This window comes from Sorex fumeus, unplaced genomic scaffold (genome assembly GCF_029834395.1).
Source record: "Sorex fumeus unplaced genomic scaffold, SorFum_2.1 ptg000002l, whole genome shotgun sequence".
Taxonomy (NCBI): Eukaryota; Metazoa; Chordata; class Mammalia; order Eulipotyphla; family Soricidae; genus Sorex; species Sorex fumeus.
Window position 1 is genome coordinate 2946890 of NW_026606059.1, and position 22998 is coordinate 2969887.

The following is a 22998-nucleotide window of genomic DNA, read 5'->3' on the forward strand; positions in this document are numbered from 1 at the left end:
GTGCAGAGCCAGGAGTAACCCCTGTGCATCGCCGGGTGTGACCCAAAACGCAAAAATAAAAATAATTTTTCTATGCAGGATGTCAATAATACTCATCTAAGTCCAAAGTAATTTAAGATTATAATACACATCTACTCTGGATCATTAAAATGCCAAAACAAATTCAGTTGAGGAAAAAGCACTCAATCCAATAGAGAATACATTAAAAACATAAATTTAAAGACCTTTAGCTCTCGACCAAACTCCTTTTATGGCACTCACTTCCCCCAAAAGCCCATTCTGACTTATAATTAAAAGACACTGTGGAGCCAACACAGAGATCAATTGACCTACATACTAAGTGAATATATACGTAACTCACCGAGAAATAATCAATGGATGTAATGCATCATCGAGTGATGTCTCAGAAATGATGCGCACAATTTCAAACATGCACAATCGAGTGTGTGTGTGGGGGCGGGGGGGGGAGGCGGGCTCGCAGACTACCGTCCCCTCAGCAATGACGGAGCATTAAACCTAGGTATTTCCCGGGAGACTGATGAAGGGCACAAATGGAGCCGTGGTCCCAAACGCGAGAAGACAACTCAACTGAGACTGAAGCAAATGAGAAGCACATGGGGGAGAAAAAGGCATTCTTCAAATTCTGATTGAAAATCAAAATATAACGCAAAAAAAAAAAAGAAAAAGAAAAAAACCCTGAGTAAAGGGCCAGCAGTTAGGGTGCTCAACTGGCAAGCAGCCGACCGGGTTCAAGCCCCGGTAACACGTGGTCCCCAAAGCCCCCATCAGGATCGAGCCCCAAGCATGGCCAAGTGACAGTGAGACCCACCTCCACGTCCCTCCCCCCAAAAAATCTAGGCATTAGGTTGAATTTTTTATGTGATATAATGAAATAAGGTGCTTCACGAAAGTGTTACAGATATACTGCTTGCCAAATTTCTTACTGTTTGGTCAAGACTTCTACACTGTCACTGTCACTGTCCTCCCCTTGTTCATCGATTTGCTCGAGCGGGCCCAGTAATGTCTCCATCGTGTTGTTACTGTGTTTGGCAAATCGAATACGTCACGGGGAGCTTGCCGGTCTTTGCCGTGCAGGCGCGATACTCTCAGAAGCTTGCTGGCTCCGAGAGACTTCTACAATGAAATCTAAATTTCCTTTCCCTATCTAAAAAAAGTTCTTTCTGGGGCCGGAGCAATAGCACAGTGGGTAGGGTATTTGCCTTGCACACTGCCGACCCGGGTTCGATCCCCAGCATCCCATAGGGTCCCCGAGCACCGCCAGGAGTAACTCCTGAGTGCAGCACCAGGAGGAACCCCTGGGCTTCGCTGGGTGTGACCCAAAAAGAAAAGAAAATTCTTTCTTCTGACCTGCCCTGTGATGCAAGAATGGAGCCATCCTCAGACTCCAGGAGCGACTGTGGGAGAAACCGGAGCAAACGGAGGAGACGGGAGACAAAAGGAAAGTTCTTCCCGAACGCTGACCCCAAGCGCACAGCCCTTCCCTACTCAGCACATTCAGGAGACAGGACGGGTTGGTAAGGCTCTGCCCTGAGGAGAGGCAGCCGCTAAGTCCTGGTCACTGAGAGGGCAACGCAGGAAGGAAATAACGCGTCTGAAGCCACCGTCTGCCCAAGGCCGAAGCGGAGAGCGGGAGGGCACACGGCAGGACTTGGGGCATAGGGGGGGACCCCAAGAAGCTGTGGCCTGACCTCAAGCTCCAGCAGGGCTGAAGACCCGCATGATGCTATGGCAGGAGTCACCTGCCCACGGGGTCAAGCCCAACCAAGGCGGTTCAGAAAAGACGACATCGAAGACATCACAGGGACCAGAAAGGAATCCCTGGGGGACCAACGAGCTCAGTGACAAGAGCCCCCGATGGGACACCACGGCCGGCACACAGCCCAGCCTGCCTGACCCACGCCTACGGGCGCAGAGTCAAGACCTGAAATAAAAAAGAAAGTGTCAAAAAAAAAAAATGCAAAGGTCCTGGGTCTTCTGGAACAGGCGATGTTCATGCATTTCTCTTCCGCAGAATCCAGCCAGGCCCTCCTGGGCCCAGCGCAAACGCCCAGTGGGACCTGCACACCGTCCGCGGAGGCTAGTGACCTCCAGGGCTGAGAGCAAGGGAGCATCGGTGATTCTCTGTCCACCCATCAGAGCCGCCTCCCGCCTTCTCCCCCCACTGCAGCAGGCCCAGCCGGGACTCCATGCTTGGTGCTCAGGGCCGCCTCCCTGGCAGGAACCCCGCCTCACCGCAGGCCTGCGGGACCAGAACCCGCAGGGGGCAACTCTGCAAGCACGGCTCCCCTCCCAGTGCTCATCACGGTTGGTGCTCCCCAGGGCGAGGGGACACCGGGGGCCACGGCACTGTCCCCACCCTGCCCACGCCCGGAGAACAGAAGGGATGGGATGGAATGCCCAGGAAAGCTCTGGAAACTGCCCCAAAGCTGTTCCATTGGCTAACATTTGAATTTTATTGCTCTTTTTATTCTCCATTATTATTAATACCTGTAAACCAGCAAACCACCTGGTCACTCCTTTTCAGCTGCAGAAGACGGGGGAGAGTAACTATTTCCAGCTACAACCAAAATGGGAAAAACAACAACAACCTAAAAAATAAATTCGTGGTGGTGACTCAATTCAGGGAGAAACAGACACTCCAAAGCCTAATAAGAACTAAGAAGAGAGTTCCTCTGGTGCCCCAGGGAGGGGAGAGGTTTGGGGCCACACCCAGCAGTGCTCGGGGACGTCAGCGGTCCTGGGTCCAGCAGCACGCAAGGCAAAAATCTTAACCCCTGGACTATCTTCTTTCTAGCTCTAAAAACAGTTTTGTTTTTTTTAAATGGTGAGCTTTACTGATTCCAGAAAGCGTTCTTTCCGATTCAGATTTGCTCAGAACTTAAAGCATAAATGGAGAACAGTATTTTAGTTTCTAAAAGAAAATAAAATCTGCCTCAGAGAAACCTAGAAAGCTGCAGAATCCCTCCTCTTACTAACAAGGGGGGCGGAGGGAAGGCAGATGAGCACTCGGACTATTCTTGAAGGGAGTCAATGACAAATGTCCAAAGCCTGAGGGGGCTGGAGAGATAGTACAGTGGTCTGCGCACAGCCAACCATGCCCCGGCGTCCTGTGTGTCCCGAGGACCGCCAGAAATGATTCGAAAGAGCCACGACGGGAGTGAGCCCTAAACAGCGCCAAGTGTGTCCAGAAACAACCCTCCTGAAAAAAAAAAAAGGGAAGAAAGTAGATTGGCCATTTCTTCAAAAGTTCCACAGAACTCGGGCCAGACCTATGGCTCCGAGGCAGAATGCGTTCCTGGCAGACGGGAGCCCGGGTGCATCTCTGCACTGCAAAGACAGGACGAAAGCAGAAGTTCCTCTCCACTTACCATCTACTTAAGGAATTCCTCTGGCTAGAATCCACTCAGGAAATAAAAACAGGGGCCACAGCAGGCAGGGCGTTTAGCCTTGCACGCGGCCCACCCGAGTTCAAGCCCCGGCATCCCATCGGGTCTCCCGAGCACTGCCAGGAGTGATTCCTGAGTGCAGAGCCAGGAGGAACCCCTGAGCACCGCCGGGTGTTTTGCCGAAGAGCAGAAAAACAAAGGAAAAAGAAATGAAAACAGAGGCCCACATGGAGACGTGCACGTGGATGCTGGCAGCATCGGATTACAGCTACAAAGCGGACCCCAGCGTCCACTGAGAGAGGAGCACGCTATCTGACTATGGACTGTGGCACTGAAGCACTGTCCTCCGCTGTTCGTCAATTTGCTCGAACGGGCCCAGTAACGTCTCCATCATGAGACTTGTTGTTACTGTGTCTGGCATATCGAATACGTCACGGGGAGCTTGCCAGGCTTTGCCGTGCGGGCAAGATACTCTCGGTAGCTTGCCGGGCTCTCCGAGAGGGGCGGAAGAATCGAACCCGGGTCGGCAGGGCTGGCTGTGTGCAAGGCAAACGCTCTTCCGCTGTGCTATCGCTCCAGCCTTTTGGCTAAGATCAAGTGTAGTATCTGCCTATGGATACTCAGCCATAAACAGGAGGAAAATACCAACACAACGCCAGGAGGTGAGGAGATGAGTCCATCGAGGTAAGAAGCAGGCCTGCCGATGACCAGCGCGGGAGGGAGTGGACACGGGCAGACAGGACACATCGCCCACGAGCTGGACGGCAGCTGTGTCTGCACGCTGAGCTGGCGGCGTCTACACTCGCAACGGGCGAACTATATGGGAACCACCCGGAGCTCACGGAGGAGCGTGATAAACGCAGACTCGGTACCCGAGGTCGGAGGGACACGGGGTGGCCGAGTCAGGGTCCCTTCACAGCACGAGACCGAGGCGAGCCGGCCTGGCCACCCCTGACCCGCCGCCCTCCTGGGCACAGACCAGCGGCGGAGGCTCTTACGTGGGCAGCAAGTTTCCCGTCGAGCCGATGACCTCGTGGCTTGACCTCTCCTGAGCTGTGGCAAACCCGCACAGACGGAGCCTGGACACCACGTGTCACCGACGCTGGAAGGAAACGACCCCGTGACTTCCGCACCAGCATGAGCCACGCACGCGCGTGCGCACACACACACAAACACACACACACACACGGGTGTGCTCCGCGCTCCATCGGTCACGGATGCTTCCAGAAGGGGAAGACGTGAGTGCAGAACCACTCCTGCCTCAGTCCAGACGACCGTCACGCTAGCCCAGGGCGAGGGAGAGGCTGTTCCTGGCACCCAAGTCTTCAGAAGGTCCCAAGGAGTCAGGACTCGGGGGAGGCCAAGCCAGAGCCCGGGGGGCCCCTTGGCTCTGAGGAGACATCAAGGGGGAGTTGCTGGAACTGACCTTTCCTTCTACTGGAGGAACTGAGCACTTGGCGGGAACAGCACTGCGCTCGGGTGGAACAGCACTGAGCACAGACGGAACAGCACTAAGCTCGGGAGGACCAGTACTGCACGTGGGTGGAACAGCACCACACGCGGGTGGAACAGCACTGCACTCAGGGGCCAGAAGCACTGCACACTCAGGAACAAGCACTCAACCATGCAACATTCTCAGCTGCCCAGGAACCTGGCCAGTAACCACCCGACGGGCTCGCTGAGCACTGCTCCTGAAGTCCCCTAGCCTGCAAACTGACAACTGAACGAGTCACCTAAGGAGACCTGTGGGCCGAGAGGCCCTCCCGCAGCAGGCCCGGGGCTTGCCTGGCACGGGGTGGCCCTGTCGGAACCCCAGAGAGCCCGTGAGCCCCGCCAGGGGTGACCCTGAGCACTGAGCCAGGAGTCAGCCCCGACCACCCCCAGGTGTGGCCCCCAGACCCCAAGCCCGACCCACCGACACAAAGGGCAGCTTGGCAGCCAACAACAGAGACCCAGCGGAACCCCGGCCGGGGGCGGGCAGCTTCTGGCCAGACAGAGGCCAACCGGCTTGTGGGCACGGGCCCAGCAGATGGGACACACGCCTTCTCGCCGCCGCCCCCGTCCATCTGCCGGCCCCGAGTGGCCCATGAGGATCTTCTCAATCCCCAAACGGCCCCAGCGAGAGCAGCCCCCCGCCCGGCCCTGGGTGTGTCTGGGACGTCTCCGTCGCCCCCCGCCCGCCCCGCTGACCCAGGGTCCCCGAGACTCCAGGGCTGGGCGCGCGTCCACAGAGGCACCGTGCGTTGAGCACTGCGACAGGGAGCGCAGCCGAGTGAGGGCGCATGCTCCCCCGGAGACGGTCGCAGCAGGGCCCCTCTGCCTCTCAGGCCCAGGCTGCGGGAGCCCAGGGCCGCCCCCCCTCCCACTCCAGACCGAGCCCCTTCAGGCTGCGCCATCCTTTCCCTCACGAGACGCCCGTGAAACGCAGAGGAAGAGGAGGAGACTGTGCTTCATCTGGGGCTAAACACGCCTCAGTTCGCTCCATCGGTTTGGGGGGCTCAGGGGAGGGGCACTGGGGGCCACACAGGCAGTCCTGGGGCTCATCCCGCCCCGTGCCTAGGGGTCACTGTGGCTGGGCTCGGGGACCCAGTGACACACCCCGGCTAGCCGCCACGAGCAAGCACCCGACCGGCTGCCCCATCTCTCTGCCCCGAGACGCCGCATTTGGTCACTCCTCCCCTGTGACACTCCCTTTCTCAGGAGACGAGATTTCCCACCGAAGCAAAGACACTGCATCTCGGTCCTGGCAGCCCAAGGTCACAGCCGGGCCAGTTCTCCGCTGCCGCATGCGCGTGATGACTGAGCACCCAGGGCAGGGAAGCGCTCACTGCGCTGCAGATGATTCACAGAAAGACGTTCCCCCCACGCCGCCCCTCGCTGCCACTTGAAAGGTACTGACGAGGTCAGGGATGCGAGTCAAGTGGTGAGGTTCTGCAGCACGTCCCAGACGCTGGGACTGAAACCCAGGCACAGCGGACCCCTGCCCCGATTAGCACAGCACCACCAGCTACTGGCCCTGCAACTGGGAAGGAGGGGGCAGGGAGGGAGGGAAGGAGGGAGGGAGAAAAGGAAGGAAAGAAAGGAGGGGGGAGGGAGGGAGGGAGGGAGGGAGGGAGGGAGGGAGGAAGGAAGGAAGGAAGGAAGGAAGGAAGGAAGGAAGGAAGGAGAAAAGGAAGGGAAGAAAGGAGGGAGGGAGGGAACGGAGGAGGAGCTGTCTTGGGAAGTGGAAGTACAGAGGGCGTCTGTCCGAGGAGGCTCCCAGCAGCCAGTTCCTTGCCTCCCCCCTGCCCGGCCTCCCCCCTGCCCGGCGACACTGAGCTGCCCACAGGCTCGCTGGCGGGTGGCGGGGAAAGTGCCCAAGCTGCCCTGGAGGTTGGGGCTGCAGGGGGCGGCTGGCTCAAGACACCGAGGCTCACTCTGAACCCCACCCCCCCGCTGCCCGCCCCACCAGGTTTCTCTGATTTGGAGCCGGGATCGATCGGACTCTGAGACCCCTCGCAGAGAGATTCCTCTGCTCTGCACAGACACAGACGGCGCGGAGGTCACGGCGCTGGCCTTGCACAACAGCAAACGCGGCCCAATCCTCAGCACACACCTGGGCCCGTCAGGTCACGACAGCCGGGGGTCACCCGGGGCCCCAGGCAGGCGCATCGGTGACAGCAGTGAGAGGCGCAGGGGTCCCGCCCGCTGTCACTCCCGCCTGGGCGTGGGGGTACAGGGGACGCCAGTGGAGGCTGCCAGACGGTGAGCCCAGACGCGTCAGACACAGACTCGGTCCCCCCCCCCCCCCCCGGGAATGAGTCGCAGGTGGCAGGGCCAAGCAGGGGAGGAGGCGAAGGGGTGGTCCTGGGGCCGGAGTCTGACCCAGTTACTCATCGGCAACGGGGCAGGGGGGAGGCCAGCCAAGACCGATGCCAGGACGGCACCGTCCGTCACACCAGGAGAGGCACCCGGATGCGGCGTCACAGCTCTCTGGGGCCGTCCTGCGAGGGGCTGGGGCCCAGCAAGCCAGGGACCTGCACGTGGAGTGACACCAGGCACAGAGTCACAGTCAGGCCCTGAGCACTGCCAGGGGGGGGCACAAAATAAACCTTAAAAATAAAATCCTTGGACGGTTCCCACCCCCAGGACTGTGTTCCAACAACGCCGTCCCCATCACCTGGGCAGGCCAAAGCACAGCACGGCCCATGCCACGCCCGGTCTCCCTGTTCCGCCACCTCTCCAGGCCCAGGGCTAAGGCCCGAGTGTCCCCTGCGGGTCCCGAGCACTCGGCCTCCCCGGAGCTCACACATCCACACTCCCTGTGCCCCAGCCATGGCTGCTGCGACCTCAGACAACTGCAACCTGCCCGTGCCTCAGTTTACTTACCTCCACGTGACAGGAATCCCACAGATCCAGGCTGCATCTTCTTCCGTGACCCAGACCCGGGGGTCACACGGAACCTGAGATTAAACAGCGTTCCCGGAGCACTTTCATGCCACCCCCCAAGGAAGCGGGCACGCTCTAGTCACGAGAAGGCCACACAGACACCTGGCAGAGCGCGTTCCCGCATCCACAAGGAGGTTGTCTTCCTGAGGAAACCCTGCGGGCTGCCTTTTCTACAGACACAGTAACTGCCACTCCCTAGGCCGGCGGGGAGGATTCTCCACCTGGAGAGGGTCGCGTGACACGGTGAGCTGCCGTCTACCAGCTGTTGGGCTTGCGGGGCCAAGGATGACATGGCACTGGGACAAGAGTCCCTAGGGCTCCCAACGTCTAGGGTTAAACGCAGATATCCAGTATCAGGGCCAGGGCTGGGAGTAAGAAAAGAAGATTGGGGCTGGAGCGATAGCACAGCGGGGAGGGCGTTCACCTTGTTCACGGCCGACCCGGGTTCGATTCCCAGCATCCCATATGGTCCCCCGAGCACCACCAGGAGTGATTCCTGAGTGCAGAGCCAGGAGGAACCCCTGAGCATCACCAGGTGTGACCCAAAAAGCACTGTATCACTGTCCTCCCGTTGTTCATCGATTTGCTCGAGCGGGCCCAGTAACATCTCCATTTTTTGAGACTTGTTGTTACTGTGTTTGGCATATCGAATACTCTCGGTAGCTTGCCGGGCTCTCCAAGAGGGGCGGAGGAATCGAACCTGACTCGGCCGGGCCGACTGCGCACAAGGCAAACACCCTACCGCTGTGCTATTGCTCCTGCCCAACCCAAAAAGAACAACAACAACAAAAAAAAGATGATTACTCCTTTGTGTTTCCATACTTAAGCAAGAAAACTACCTGGGACACGGACATTCAAACGCACACCGTACACGGTCTCAAAGCCTGGAAGAGGCCGACATTAATACAAACAGCTTATTTTCTTTTTTCTTTGAAAAAAAAAATAAAAGAATTTTCCGAAAACGAATTACCTAAAATTAAGCCCACCATTGTGCTGAGGTACCCGGTGCCACTGCCCAGGTTGAGGAAGGAGAGACCCGGCTGCAGCTTCAGGGCCTCCATCACCTCCGAGTAGATGCAGGGCGCCGACAGGTGGATGTTGCCGTGCTTCCAGGCCAGGTCCTTGTAGGCGTTGTCACGGAAGCCCTCCAGGTAGTAGTCGCCGCGGTCGATGGCGCGGAAGGCCTGCTCCACGCGCTCGCTGCGGATGTACTGAGCCTCCTTCAGGTTGTCGATCAGGTCGTCGTTGTCCTCCCCGGCGCTCACCGCCCCGCCCATGGTGGCCTCGGTCACACCATCAACTGCAAAGGGAACGAGGAGGCAGGAGGCGCGGAGGAGGCGGCGTCCGTCTGGCAGGCAGCGCGGGGTGTGGTCCGTCTGCCTCCGAACGGGCGCTCGACTTCCAGAACCGAATCGATCCTGGGGGGAATGAGAGGAAACAGATTTCAACTCCTGCCCGAGAGGGAAGCCGATTCCGTTCTGGAAACGTTCCTGCAGCGACCCGCTGCCAACACCTGGCTGCAGGGAGGGGACAGCTCCTTCGTGTCCCTCCTCTCCGAGAGCCACTGGGCCAGGACACGCCAAGGCCCCTGGAGCCATGAGGCCAGACGGTCACATGCCAGCACCTAAGCTAATTCCAACTCGAGCCTGGCCAGACCAGGCTCTCCGGGCCAGAGCGACAGCACAGCCCGCGGGAGGCACCAGCCCATCACGGCCGGCCGGGGGGTACCCCGTGTCCCATACGGGCCCCAAGCCGCACCCGAACTGGTATCCCGAGCACAAAGCCAGGAAAACCCTGAGCCCTTCGAGGTGTGATTCCCCCAAGACCATCAAACAAAACCCCCAAAAACGGAAGAAAGAAAAGTCATGTTCTTGACGTGAAGATCTGGTCTCTGGAGAACGGTCAAGGGCAGCTTTACCGGCACCCACGGATGAGTTTAAAATTCCTCAACTTGAAAGCTAACGTGACAATTCCAAAAACGCACCCCCCGTAAATTCGAAGTGTCAACACAAGTCCTCAAATGCAGTTTTCTTTTTTAATTCAGACCCACATCGTTTACGTGTTTCCAGTGTGGATTAAGATTCTTTCAACTGACCTCACTAAGATCGCTTCAATGACTAACAAGGCAACAACTTTTATTGACAACTTTGATGGTCTAAACATGAGAACATATAGCACACTTACGCACACACACACACACACACACATACAGAGCAAACTTTTTAACAGATCAAACTAAGTTTCTCTGAAGGGAACTGCTACTCTTTGAGTAGCAGCCCACCCACCTCCACCCCACAGGGGCACGCAGGGCCGCGAGGCAGGAAGGGGGTCTCCCACACCAAGGGCACACTCAGACTTGGGGGCCGGGCCTCCCCCCAACAAATCACTTTCAGAAAGGGCCTCCGTTCCCAGAGAAGCAGCCATAGCCCACTGGACCCCAAGAACATCCAAGGGCAACAGAAAAGGAGAGGCAAGTCTGAACAAGTGAGGACAATCCCCTTTCTCCTGCAACAGGTGCGCACTCAAAGGGGAGGTACCCAGAGAACAATTACCTGTTGGCTGCAACAGGCGGGTACTCCAGGGAAGGTACTCAGAAGGAACCGTCCCCTTCCTACTGACACAGGTGGGGACTTGTAGGATAACACTGTTCGGTCCTTCCTGCATAGCCTCGGGAATAGCTGATAACTGATAGTTTATTGATAGCTTACTGGACTGAGGAAAAGAGAAAAACACCTGAAGGAGGTATTTTGCCCTGGGGACCTCAGGAAGGGCTTTCTGATGTTGATCTGGCTTCCTGACTGTGTGGAGTGTCAGCCCAGACTGCAAGGGAGTTGGAGAGGCAAGGGAGCTAGAGAGAGAGAAAGAGAGAGAGAGAGAGAAGAGAGAGAGAGAGAGAGAGAGAGAGAGAGAGAGAGAGAGAGAGAGAGAGAGACAGCAGAGCTGCAAGATGGACCACGGAGAGACGAGCAAGGGGAACACGTGCTTGAGAGAACCTGGGCCCTCCATAACATACGTTTCTTCTATGGGATAAACTTCCTGGTAATACACTGCTACTAAGATCAACCGGCCTGGCCCTCGTCTCTTCCTTCATCTGCCCTTGGCCAACAGCCGTCCTGATGCAGGCCACACACAGCGGCTCTAGGGCACCGAACGCGGGTGGCGAGACGGAGCCATCCAGAGAGCCCGCGAACACACAACCTTCCGCGTGCGTAGTTTTTTACAGGTGCTCAAAGGGCAGGTGCTCACAGGAACAACCCCCTTCCTCCTGCAGCAAGAGGGCGCTCACCGTGACCCTGAGGCAGACCCCCCTGACCCTGTCTGGTCTGGCAAGAACAGGCAGGTGTGCAGAGAGGACGGGGGCGCCCAGGAAGGCAGGCTCGGTGGAGGGGCCCTGGGACAGGAGATGACGGTCTGCTGGGACTTTGGCCCATGGCCAGAGCCAACGCCGTCTGTGTGGAGCAGAGGCGGCGACATAGGGCTGTGACGCTTCACAGGACACTGCGGTTTCCAGAACCTTCCTCGGATTCAGACACTTCCCCTTGCGCAGACTGTAAGGGAAAAGCTGAAGAGCTGCAGTGCCTTCCTGAGGCAACCGACCCGCACACGGTGCCTTCCCCAGAATCACACCAACCAGGCGGGACATCTCTATACAGCAGCGTCAGCCGACAGCCATCGCGACAACGGCAAGGACGGCCGTCAAGCAAAGCCGGACACCCCAGAGTGAGTCTGAGGGCTCTGCGCGGGCAGTCCGGGGGCCCAGGGTCCCCTGCACGGCCGAAGCTCCCCCAGGCCCTGCCAGCAGCGATGCCCAGAAGAGACCCTCCAGCGATCCCCAAGCACCACTGGGAGTGGCCCACAAGCGCCCAGAATAAAATTCGAACGATGAAACCTCAAAAGCAGACGATGAGCCCAGTGGAAGATGCACCGCCAAGTGCCAACCACAGCAGCCTGAGCAGTGCGGGGCACTATCCGGGATCTGCTATTTTCCCTTGCGATCGTCACAGCATCGAACATACTCTCAGTTAAATGGCCCCATGTTATTTTTTCCAGAAGCACTGCTTTTAAAGCACCTCAGCTGCCGTCTCGCTCCAGGTGGGTTCCCGCACATCGCCGCGTCACCTGCGGAGTCCCGAGACAAGACGCCAACGCGGGACGAGCCACACCTGCGTGTGGACGCAGCCACCCTGAACCCTGCGGAAAAACCATCCTCACCGCCCCGTTTCTGAGACGATGAAGATCACGAGGTCCTCTCCTACCATTTCCACTCAGGAGGGAAGGGGGCGCGGGGAGTGGCCGAGTTCTACAGGGGACAATAAAAGCAAAGAAGGGAAGGAACGGAGATGCAGAGAAGGGAGGCTAAGGACCGAGCAGGTTTCAGAACCAAGGCCCCAAGAGCGAAGGCGCCTACGGGCTCGTGACGGGCCAGCAACGGGCTCCGAGCACAGCAGCACCCTTGACAGTTCCTTCGCATGGAGCACGGGGCGGCATCGGAAAACACGCACCCAAGTCTTTTATACATATATGTATATAAAAAAAAAAGGGTATTAGACTAATATCTACAGCCAGGGGAAACGGGGTAGGACTGGTCAATGGCTGGATCTAACCACAGGTGTGTGTGGGGCTGAGGGTAGATGAGACAGAGAAGAGACCAGTGTGATGATAACATCTGGGAATGACCACACTGGACTAGAGCGGAGGGATAAAAGTAAGGGATATCCTTTTTTTTTTTTTTTTTTTGCTTTTTTGGGTCACTCCTGGCTCTGCACTCAGGAATCACCCCTGGCGGTGCTCAGGGGACCCTATGGGATGCTGGGAATCGAACCCAGGTTGGCTGTGTGCAAGGTAAATGCCCTACCCGCTGTGCTATCTATCACTCCTGCCCCAAGGGATATTCTTGAGAACCTTTCAGTACCAATATTGCAAATCACAATGCCCAAAAGGGGGGGAGGGGGATAGAGAGAGGGAGAGAGAGAGAAAGAGACAGAGATAGAGACAGACAGAGACAGAGACAGAGAGACAGAAAGAAGAAAAGCGTCTGCCCTAGAGGTAGGCGGGGAGTGTGGGGTGGGGGGTGATGGGAGGGACCCTGGTGGTGGGAACTGACACTGGTGGAGGGGTGGGTGCTGGGACACTGTGTGACGGAAACCCAATCGTGGACAGCTTTGTGATGGTCCATCTCACAGCGATTCAATTAAAAAGTCAACCCCCCCCCCCCCCCACCATGTGTGGCCCGAGGGGACTTATGACCACCGCAGACGCCGCAGCCTCAGGGTGTCTTTCCAAGGCAGCTCAGGGATACCGTGAGGGAGGCAAGAGACAAGCCAAGGAGGCAGGAAGGCAACAGACGGCAGGCAGATGTCAGGGTGGGCGGGAGCAGGAACGCTGACTCACTCCGCGTCCCTCCTGGCAACGGGCGGGCAGGGACGGGCAGAGCTCGGGCACCTTCCCTCCAAGGTAAGGCTGGAGGCAGGCAGGGCTCCTTCCGAGGTGCTCGGACACCCTGCGCCAGCCCCGGGACCCAGCTGCACAGCAGGAACCCCTTTCCCGTGGGCAGGCGGGACATGGCCAAGGTCAACAGAGAATGACGGAAAGCCGGGACTGGTCACTGCTCCCAAGCACCTCGGGAACTGCAAGGACGCGCTTCTCCTCATGAGCCGGTAGGCGCCTTTGCTCTTTGGGCCCTGGTTCCGACACGTGCCCTGTCCTTGACTCCCTTTTCTTCGGCATCTCTCCTTCCTTCCTTCCTTCCTTCCTTCCTTCCTTCCTTCCTTCTTTCCTTCCTTCCTTCCTTCCTTCCTTCCTCCCTCCCTCCCTCCCTCCCTCCTTCCTTCCTTCCTTCCTTCCTTCCTTCCTTCCTTCCATCAGTTCAGGTGGAGCTCAGCCACCCCTTCCCCTTCCCTCCTGAGAGGAAACGGTGGGACAGAACCTGTGTGGAAGCGGGAAGCACTCCCCACCCTGCCCGGGAGAGTGACAAGTTCAGCACCGGAAGCCGAAGTTCCCTGTGGGACACCAAGCGCACGAGGGAACACAGCGACCAGGGCTCCTGGCCCCGCATGGCCTCTCCCCTCCTGCGGCTGAAGGGCCACTCGGAACTGACCCGCTGACCCCCGCGCTCACGCTCCCCGGCTCCTGCACTCAGTCTGACGCCACTGACCCTGTGATCTTCCTCCGGGAGGCTCAGACGGACCCCCAGACGCAGAGCGTGCAAGCCCACCTCCAGGTGCCGGGAGGAACACAACACCGTCCGGGAACCAAAGGGGGACGGACACGTCCACGCGCAAGGTTTGGGGCGTCCGGAGCACACAGCAGGCTACGGTCACCAGGGAGCAGAGACCGCAGGCAGGGCCCACTGGCCACGGGGCGGCCACCCCCCACCCTTGCTCTTTCTCCTTCCTCCGGGCAGGTTACGCAAGTCAGCAAAAAATTAACCGAGTTCTAGGGCCTGCTTGGCCAGACTACAAACTCACGTTACAGCCAACGTGCTGCTCTGGGGTTGGTTTGTTTGGGGTGGAGGGAGGTGGGTGTTGGGCCATACCCAGGGGTACCCAGGAAGCATCCTGGGGGTGTCTGGGTGCTACACGCAAATGCCCTGCCCACCGTGTCATGACCACAGCGCCCAAAAGGGTCTCGGATTTAAGATACTCAAGACTGTGACTCAGGGCTGGGAAGTTACACATTAACGTGAAACACCGGGAGGTCGAGTTTCTACTTGGGAGTCGCTTCAAACTCAGACAAACCCAAGGGCCACTGCAAAGTGAAGGTGGATGGATGGACGGGCAGGTAGATGTCTTCTCCGATGAACCAAGTACCTTAAACCCTGGAGTTTTCAAATGATCAGACGATAAATCGCCTCGAAGTAATGCATAACTGCCTCCCCGTCTCACCCCTTCAATTCACTACCACAAACAGTTCAAAGCGGAAAAAGAAATCAGAAAAAGCTCAGATGGAAGCCGACTCACCAGCGACCGGGCAAGTTCTGGGCCGCTTCTCTTCACACCTCAGTTCCACTATGCCAGCGTTCCTCCCGTCACTCCTTCTCCCTTCTGCCTTCCTCTCGTTCTCTGTATTTTCTTACTGGGGCAATAAAAAGCTGTGTGAACTCAGAGCGGCAGCTGTTTGATAGACACAGTTTAAGATACGGAACATGAGGTGAAGAGGAATGCCGGTTTCTTTTCAAAGCCAATCCATCGAAGCCAATCAATCGAAAATATTTTTATTCTGAAAGTTACACCTTTTCATACACCTTCGCCAGCTTGCATGTATCTCCTCTTGGGATCTGAAAATCTAGTCTCTCCAGAGCGATACTGCTGCGTGACGTGTGTGGATTCCCAAACGCAATCCCAAACAACATCCTACAAACACTCCCAAGCACGCAAAGTCCCTTCGGTCAGCGAGGCGCCAACAAAACCGATCCTGGGGAGAAAGTAGCCGCCTCCTGGAGAGGGTTAATGCATATCCTCCCTCCATTCCTCAAGGCATGCACACAGGGTGGACGGGCCAAACTCAACCCCACAACAGGAAAACTAAAGTGGGACCCTAGGAAGACCCTGAAAATGTAAGAGCTGGAAACCTATCCTAGGTCACGAGTGATCCCTGAGCACAGTCCCTGGAGCAAGCCCCGAGCACCACCGCTGAAAGCCCAAGCAGAAGATTCCGAACCACAACACTGAAGAGGTAGTTGGCTCTTTCTCTCCCGGTCCATCAAGTCAGCAGTTATCAACAGATTCCCCCCGTTACCCCCCAAGGGGCCACATGTGGAAATCATGTGAGTGGGGTGCCCGGAGCCTGCGGCCAGTGGGACAGCGAAGGTAGGGGATGGGGGACCCAGCGAGGAAGTGACCGAGAGAGAGAGGCTCTCAAAGTGGGATTTATTTTATTTGAAACACCAAACTCACACAGAATACTAGTCATGTGTGAAAAATAAACCGCCCCAGAGCAATCACCTACAGTCTGAAGCTCCGGGTCTGAGCAGATGGTCCCTACTCCCCTTCTACTAGCCCGCAACGGGACAGGACACCAACTCACACCAAAGATGCCATTTCCGGATTATTTTCATACCAAGGAATGCCATGTTATCATTTTGGTCAGGTCATCTTTATTTTCACCCCCACCTGGAGGCTGACTAAATCAAATGACCTTGGTGGCTCCTTATTTATTTATTTTTTTTTTAGTGAAACCCCATGAGGTACAGTTGTAGACTTACAATTTTTTGTGCTTGGGTTTCAATTATACAATGATCAAATACCCATCCCTCCACCAGTGCCCATTTTGGTGGCTCCTTTTAAAAGACGCCAGCGACTGGGGCCGGAGCGACAGGGCAGGGGGTAGGGAGTCTGCCCTGGACGTGGCCAAGCCTAGTTGGAGCCCTGGCATCCCGGATGGCTACGGCCAAAGGATTAATTCCTGAGCCAGGGGTCACCCCCGAGCATCAACAGGTGGTCCTCCAACCCCGCCCCCAAATAACGAAACACAAATACTCTAAGCCACTTACTACAAAGAAAACGCATTGGGGGAGGAGTTGGTTGGTTTGCTGCCAACAGGGCCCACCCCCCGGGATGGACCCCTGAGCACCACCACGACTGAACCCCTGGCCGCAGAGCAAGGAGTGAGCCCTGAGCACGGACAGGTATCCCCCCACCTAAAAAGAGATAAAGAACTAGACTAGCTTAAAAAAAATTGTTGGCCTTAAAAAAGGCGATTTTCTGAAACCCAAGACAATGATTTCATCTACAAATAGTAAAAGTCACACTGAAAAGTTCTATATGCATCATTTTGAATGTAAAAAAAATGCCTCAATACCAACTCAAAAAAAAAATTTCCTAACGAGCTTTAGGTTCATTTTCTTTGCTCTGGGTTTTGGCAAGGGCGGGGCGGGGGGGGGGGGACACGAGGGGGCTGGGAGCTGGTCCTGGCAATGTTGCAGGACAGTGTGGTGCTGGGGACAGACCCCGGACTGCCAGCAGCGAAGCATCCGCTCAGAGGATCAAGCTCTCCTCAGCCCGACCTGTGAAGCCGATTTACAGCCCAGGAGGTAGGACCTGCACCAGCCAGAAGGAGGAAACACTTAAAAAGAGTGAATTGTTTGTCCTAGATTGTACTGCAGATACTGGTCTTGTTCCAAGATCTTTGGAAATACACAACCAATGGCAATAACACCAGAAATGAACGCACACAAACCAGGAACATATGTGTATGTGTGAGTGAGAGAGAGAGTGAGAGAGAGAGTGAGAGAGAGAGAGAGAGAGAGAGAGAGAGAGAGAGAGAGAGAGACCCTTAAGAAACACACACACATAACACAAAGGCACCCAACACAGTGGCTGTGTTTCATTCATTTGTATGAATCCATCCTTATTCTTAACGCATGACCCAGACAAAGTTTGAGAACTTCTTTTAAAAATCATTTCTGGGGCCAAAGTGGTAATAGTCCATCCAGCGTGGAGGGCGTTTGCCTTGCACACAGCCAATCCGGGTTGGATCCCCGGCATCCCATAGGGTCCCCCAAGCACTGCCAGGAGTAATTCCTAAGGGCAGAGCCAGGAGGAAGACCCCACCACCCCCAATCAATTCTCACCTTAAGAAAATCATAATGTGACAGCACACAGCAACAGAGAAGAAAGGCCGCTGGGTGGCTCCACAGCTCCCGGAGAATGCACCAACCAGGTCCCAAACAGAGCCGAGATCACCGGGAAGTCCCAGATGGGGTATGTGCCACAACCCGCCTCCTCCAGATGGAACCCCGGTGACCATGAGCCTCTACAAGCATAGCTCGGGCATGTGGGAACCAGGACTTTTACTCCAAGACATCTCCTTACATACTTATATACCAAGTGATCAATGGAAAGTAAATCATCCAACGTTTCTCCCTGAAAATCAGGCTAACTCTTTTGCAAACTACAGCACCCAAAAGGAGAGAGAGAACAAAAGGGAATGCCCTGCCACAGAGGAAGGGTGGGACGGGGGGGAGGGATACTAGGATCCGTGGTGGTGGGAAATGGTCACTGGTGGAGGGATGGGTATTCAAAATAAATAAATAAAAATTAAATAAATAAATAAAAAGGAAAAAAATCGTAATGTTACATATAAGGTCTAAAGTCCTCATAAGGTCAACCTTGAGATTAAATGGATAATTTTAAATGGCACTTTGAGTGAATAAAATAAACCGGTTACAGAAAACTGTCAAAACTGAACGGCTAGGGGCTGGAGCGACAGATTCCCGGCATCCCGTAGGGTCCCCTGGGCACTGCCAGGAGTGATTCCTGAGTGAAAAGCCAGGAGGAACCCCAGAGCATCGCTGGGTGTGGCCCAAAAAGGGGGAAAAAAAAACAACTGACTGGCTAAAAGGCTTGTGGCAGCGCTCTGAGTAAGAGCTCAGCAGGAAAAACGCTCCATCCCTTACTTCACAGCCAGCCAGGAGGGCGTCCTGGGCAGCGGAGAGGGAGCCTGGGGGGGCTGAAGGGGCCCCCAAATTTATAAACAAGGGAGCTGCAGCTCTGGGCGTCCCCACCGGCTCCCCATGGCCACAGCACACGAGACCGAGAAGGGTGTCAGTCCTTTCACGGAAATGAGCGCTTGGGGGATTTTCCCAGGAACAGAACTCGCCAAACAGAACCGGGGGCCAAAGTGGTGTATTTTCAGTGTTGATAAAAACGAGTTTACAGAACTCAAGTTCTTTAACAGAAATCATTTCCTTTTGGTTCTTCATGCCAAAAAACCAAGTTCAAAATGAGTGCACAACTTAAAAATACTAAATATCCTCCCAACGGTTAAAGTGACCGTGGCTTATATTTGGGGGTTCTGATCTGTGCCTCGCACAGGCTTTGTCTGCTGACTCGACTCACGGAGAAAACAGCGGGTCCTCTCCCAGGCCCAAAGCCAGCCGGACCGTCTCAAGCGTCTCTGCACAGGCAACAGAAGCCTCCCTCCCACCCCCTCCGTTGCAGCGGGAAGTCAGTGAGTGCCTGCCTCGTCCAAAGCCACCCAAGTTAAAAAGAAACCCAGGTTTGGCAGGTCATTATACAGTAAACGCAGACAGGAGAAGATCTACCCAAACCTTAGGACACAGGGATACGGAAAGGGACCCAACCTGCTTCTTGAAAGTTTTTCCAACGACACGAGCTCCTCTTAAAAGTAATAAAAGTAATTTTCTTGCCTGCAATTTCAGTACTTTTGTTAATAATATTCCTGAAAACTAGTTTATGAGGACTTACCAGAAATTATAGAGAAAAACATATTCAAAGTTGAACTGGCACAGAAATCCCAATAAAAGACAGCTAGATTATTTTTCCCCCCTACTTTTTAAGTTCCTGTTAAGCTACTGCAGTCAGTTCAGAATGACCAACCTCAAGCAAAATAATTACAAGCGGGTTTATCTAGACCAACTAGACACATGTTATGCTGCTTTGTCATAGCATTAAGCCATGCATAGTTGTGGTCGGAATTCAACAATGGGGGGCGCACGTGATAGGATGGCAGGCAGGGCCCTCGCCCTGCGCCTGGCTGACCTGGGTTTGATCCCTGGCACCCAGGTCTGTCCCCAGGTCTGCCCAGGAGGGATCCCTGAGCACAGAGCCCGGAGTAAGCACCGAGCACTGCCAGGCATGCCCTATTCCAAAAAAACTGAAAGAACTCAAGGTGATGTGTATCAAGAATACAACTTTATTTTACTTGACCCATTTCCTATCCCACGGAAAGATTTGTAGAGAGATATTCTCCAATACACAAATGGCGTATGACAAAAATAACCTCACATCAGGGTAGAAATTCAGAGTTCCTTCCCGTCGACACAAATACAGAGCGCCCGTAGGTGAAGGCGGGACAGGGTGGTCCTCAAGTCGGAACTCTGACGTCACATTTTCTGGCCACGTGAGCTCAGAAAACATGATTCATCTTTGTAGGTCTGAGGTCTAGCCACATGGCAGGAGCAGTATTAGTAAGGGCCAACTTGGGGCCGGAGAGAGAACGGAGGGGAGGGCACCTGCCTTGCACACGGCCGAGCCAGGTGTGACCCCAGACACCCCGTGTGTCCTCTGAGCACCACCAAGTAACTCCTGAGCACAGAGCCAGGGAAGACCACTGGGCGTCATTAGCATCAGGAAACGAACAAAACCACAGTCTCTTACATCCGTATTTAATGAATACAGATGTACCTGATCTTCTCACAATAAGTAAGAAAACCTTGCTCCCTCCCACTTCAAGAAACATTACAACGTTGTAAAAATATCATCATCTCTAACAGTAGTACATAAAACATATAAAGTTATTCTAAGTGTCAGTTTCCAACGAGATCTTAAAAGCTCTCTACTTCTGTGGGGAAACCAAAGTAGGAAAAGACTGGCGTAAACCAGGAGGATACACACACACACACACACACACACACACACACACATAATATCTTGTGATGCTGGATAACACTGAAGGAATCCGTGTTCAATGATGATGTGGATTAAAATACCAACAAAGACATGTCTGTGTGTGTGTGTGTGTGTGTGTGTGCAAGCACACACTCGCACACTTGCAACCCAAAACCATGAGACACGTAGACTTTTGCTTATGAAGGCCTAAAATGGTTTTTAACTGACTCGTTGGAAGAGGAGACAGACCACAGGTTGCTTTTTCACTCCTTATTAATAGCCATCCCCCCTCCCCCGCTCCTGAGGCTGTCCCATCTTCAGGGGGACCTGAGGACCACCACAGTCCTCAGTGCTCACCTCTTCTTCCTCCTGAGCATCTTCAAATCCGTCGGGCCCGCAGAAACGCCCAAAGCCCTGGCAGGTTGTCCTCCGGCCCTTGTTTCCTCGACAATCCCCGCCCTTCTCCCCCTACCCTTCACAAGCCGTCACTACCCAGCCAGCAGACACGGCCCGTGAGAGGCCAGAGGTCACACTTCCAGCCAAGGTCACCAGGCTCTGGCCCGGAGCAGCTGGGCACGTGAATGAAAGCGTGTGACCGCGCGCTCACAATGCTGTCTTGCTAGACAGTCAATCTCTCAAGCAGGTCTCATTCGCCTTCACATCATAAAATGTCACTCCTTCTGCACGCCCTGACCATTTAAGAGTATGTTAACGATCCTCACCCTGGAGGCAATACGAAATCAGGCAGTGGGCCAGGCTCGCCCGGGGCCCCTAATTTGCTGAGAGAGACGAGTGTCGCTTCTCCACTCGAGTCAACCCGTCCTCCGTTCACATCACGCCTCTTAACCTTGGGCCAAGCAATAATCTCACTTCCCGGGCGGATACTTTTAGCCTATGTAGTGTTACTGCGGGGGGAAAAAAAATCCATGCTTGCACTGACACCCCATAAACTTAGTGTTCCTCAACCTTAACTGAATTTTCTTTTTTTTTTAATTTTTTTTATTTTATAAGGTAGCTCACAGGATTCGATTACATTTAATATTCCAACACCATTACACCTTCCCACCACCGTATTTTGGATGCTTCCATCCCAAACCCCAATCCCTGTCCCAAAGCAGAACCCAAACAATGTATTTTGTATTGCTTGCTATGAAAAACCGCTGAAAATGCTACAAAAAGGTATCCATAGGGGAGAGTGTGAAGGTTGTTCATTAACTGCATTTTCAATAGAACGCCGCGATATCTCTCTCTCTTTCCATACTCCGGCTTCCACTGCACACAGCGAACCGATGACCAATCAAATGAATGCTCTCGATGAGAAGGGCCACTCGCGCTCAACAAACACCACACTTCATCTTCCACAGGGGAAAAAGTTGAGAGAAAAGCCTTAACTTCAGCGGAGGGTGGCGGGAGGGATACTGGGGTCACTGGTGGTGGGAAATGCATGAACAGCTCTGTAACTGTAGCTCACAGTGATACAGTGAACAGCTCTGCAACTGTAGCTCAGAGTGATACAGTAACAATGAAATTAAATGTTTAAAAAAGCCTTAACTTCCTGAACTGTCCCCTGACTCACCCCGTCTGACAAGAGCACTACCAGTCCGGCTCTGTCCTGGAATTCAACAAACTTCATGTGGCCCACATCACTCTGGGGGTCCTAAGGGTCTTACTCAGTAATTATCAGATGACCAGTAACCCACCAAGGGCTCCAGACATCTCTGAAGGACTCCAGAAGGAACTGTCCCCTCCCAGGGGTCTTTAAGTACCCCCCCCCCCCACACACACACACACACACCATCCCCAGAACACTTCGGAGACCGCCTGGAGCAAAACAAAATCCTGGAGAGGCTTAAACCATAGAAATGAATTTTCTCCCAGTTCAAGGCCAGAAACCCAAAACCCAGTGTCTGCTGAGGGTGTCTGGTCTCGCCCTGTCCCAGGCTGTTTCCTTCTTCGGTCCCTCACACGGGGACCCCACCAAACGGGAACCCCAGAGGCCGCGTCCACGCTCAGCCAGACCTCACTGGCTGGACCCTGAAGCGCTCCCATTGAGTCTGCTTCACCTTGTTCTCAAAATACCTCGGGCTCTATTTCTGTCGCCTCTCAGCGAGATTGTTACTCAATCTCACCTCTCTGCAAGAGCCTTTCTCAATCTCCTCTCCCCCTCTCTGGGTGACCTCCCTAGGAGAAGGTTCCGCATGCTATTCCAGCACGTAAATGATAATTAATAAGTAATAAAAAGCAGTGAACAAAATACCTCTGACGTGATGAAAATAAAAGACGAGATCAGTACTTGGGTTAAACAGACTCAAACTTTTATAACCTCAGAGTTTTGCCTCAGCGGAAGGAGCTTCTAGTAGGAAAGAAAAGAAAAAAAGAAAAAAGAAGGAAAAAAAGGTGTAATTCAAGAGCTCTGGTAATGAATCATTTAGCTTAATTCTCAGTTTAAGATACAGGAAGAATACCAGACACGAAACTCATGAACAAGTTGGCATACTCCACTGGCCTGCCTTGAAGCCTTATCTCATTAGACGAGGGGTGAAGTTTTGTTAAAAGCTTCTAATTTAACTGGTGCTATATATATATAATTGAAAGGTGGGGCAGAGAACTTCAGAAGTTCTTGACCAGACAAGTCTTGACTGGCCAAGTCTCAAAGGTCTGAGTGAGCAGGGAAGCAGTAACGAGGGGACAAGGCCCCTCGGAGCTAGACACACACACACACACACACACACACACACAGGAGCAGGCTGGGGGGAGCTTAGGAGCCAAGGATTTTCTTCCAACTCATTAGTGAAACTCTGAGACCTAGTCAA

General features: G+C 54.6%; 1 protein-coding gene across 1 annotated transcript in view; it reads right to left on the reverse strand.

Annotated features, from left to right (window-relative positions):
* PCMTD1 (protein-L-isoaspartate (D-aspartate) O-methyltransferase domain containing 1) overlaps window positions 1-9230 on the reverse strand; it is a 30460-nt gene extending 21230 nt beyond the window's left edge. Inside the window, exon 1 of the mRNA XM_056110207.1 lies at window positions 8806-9230. Within this exon, the coding sequence (XP_055966182.1) occupies window positions 8806-9112 (307 nt within the window). The 5' untranslated portion in view covers window positions 9113-9230. The remainder of the gene's footprint in view (window positions 1-8805) is intronic.
* Window positions 9231-22998: the final 13768 nt, after the last annotated feature.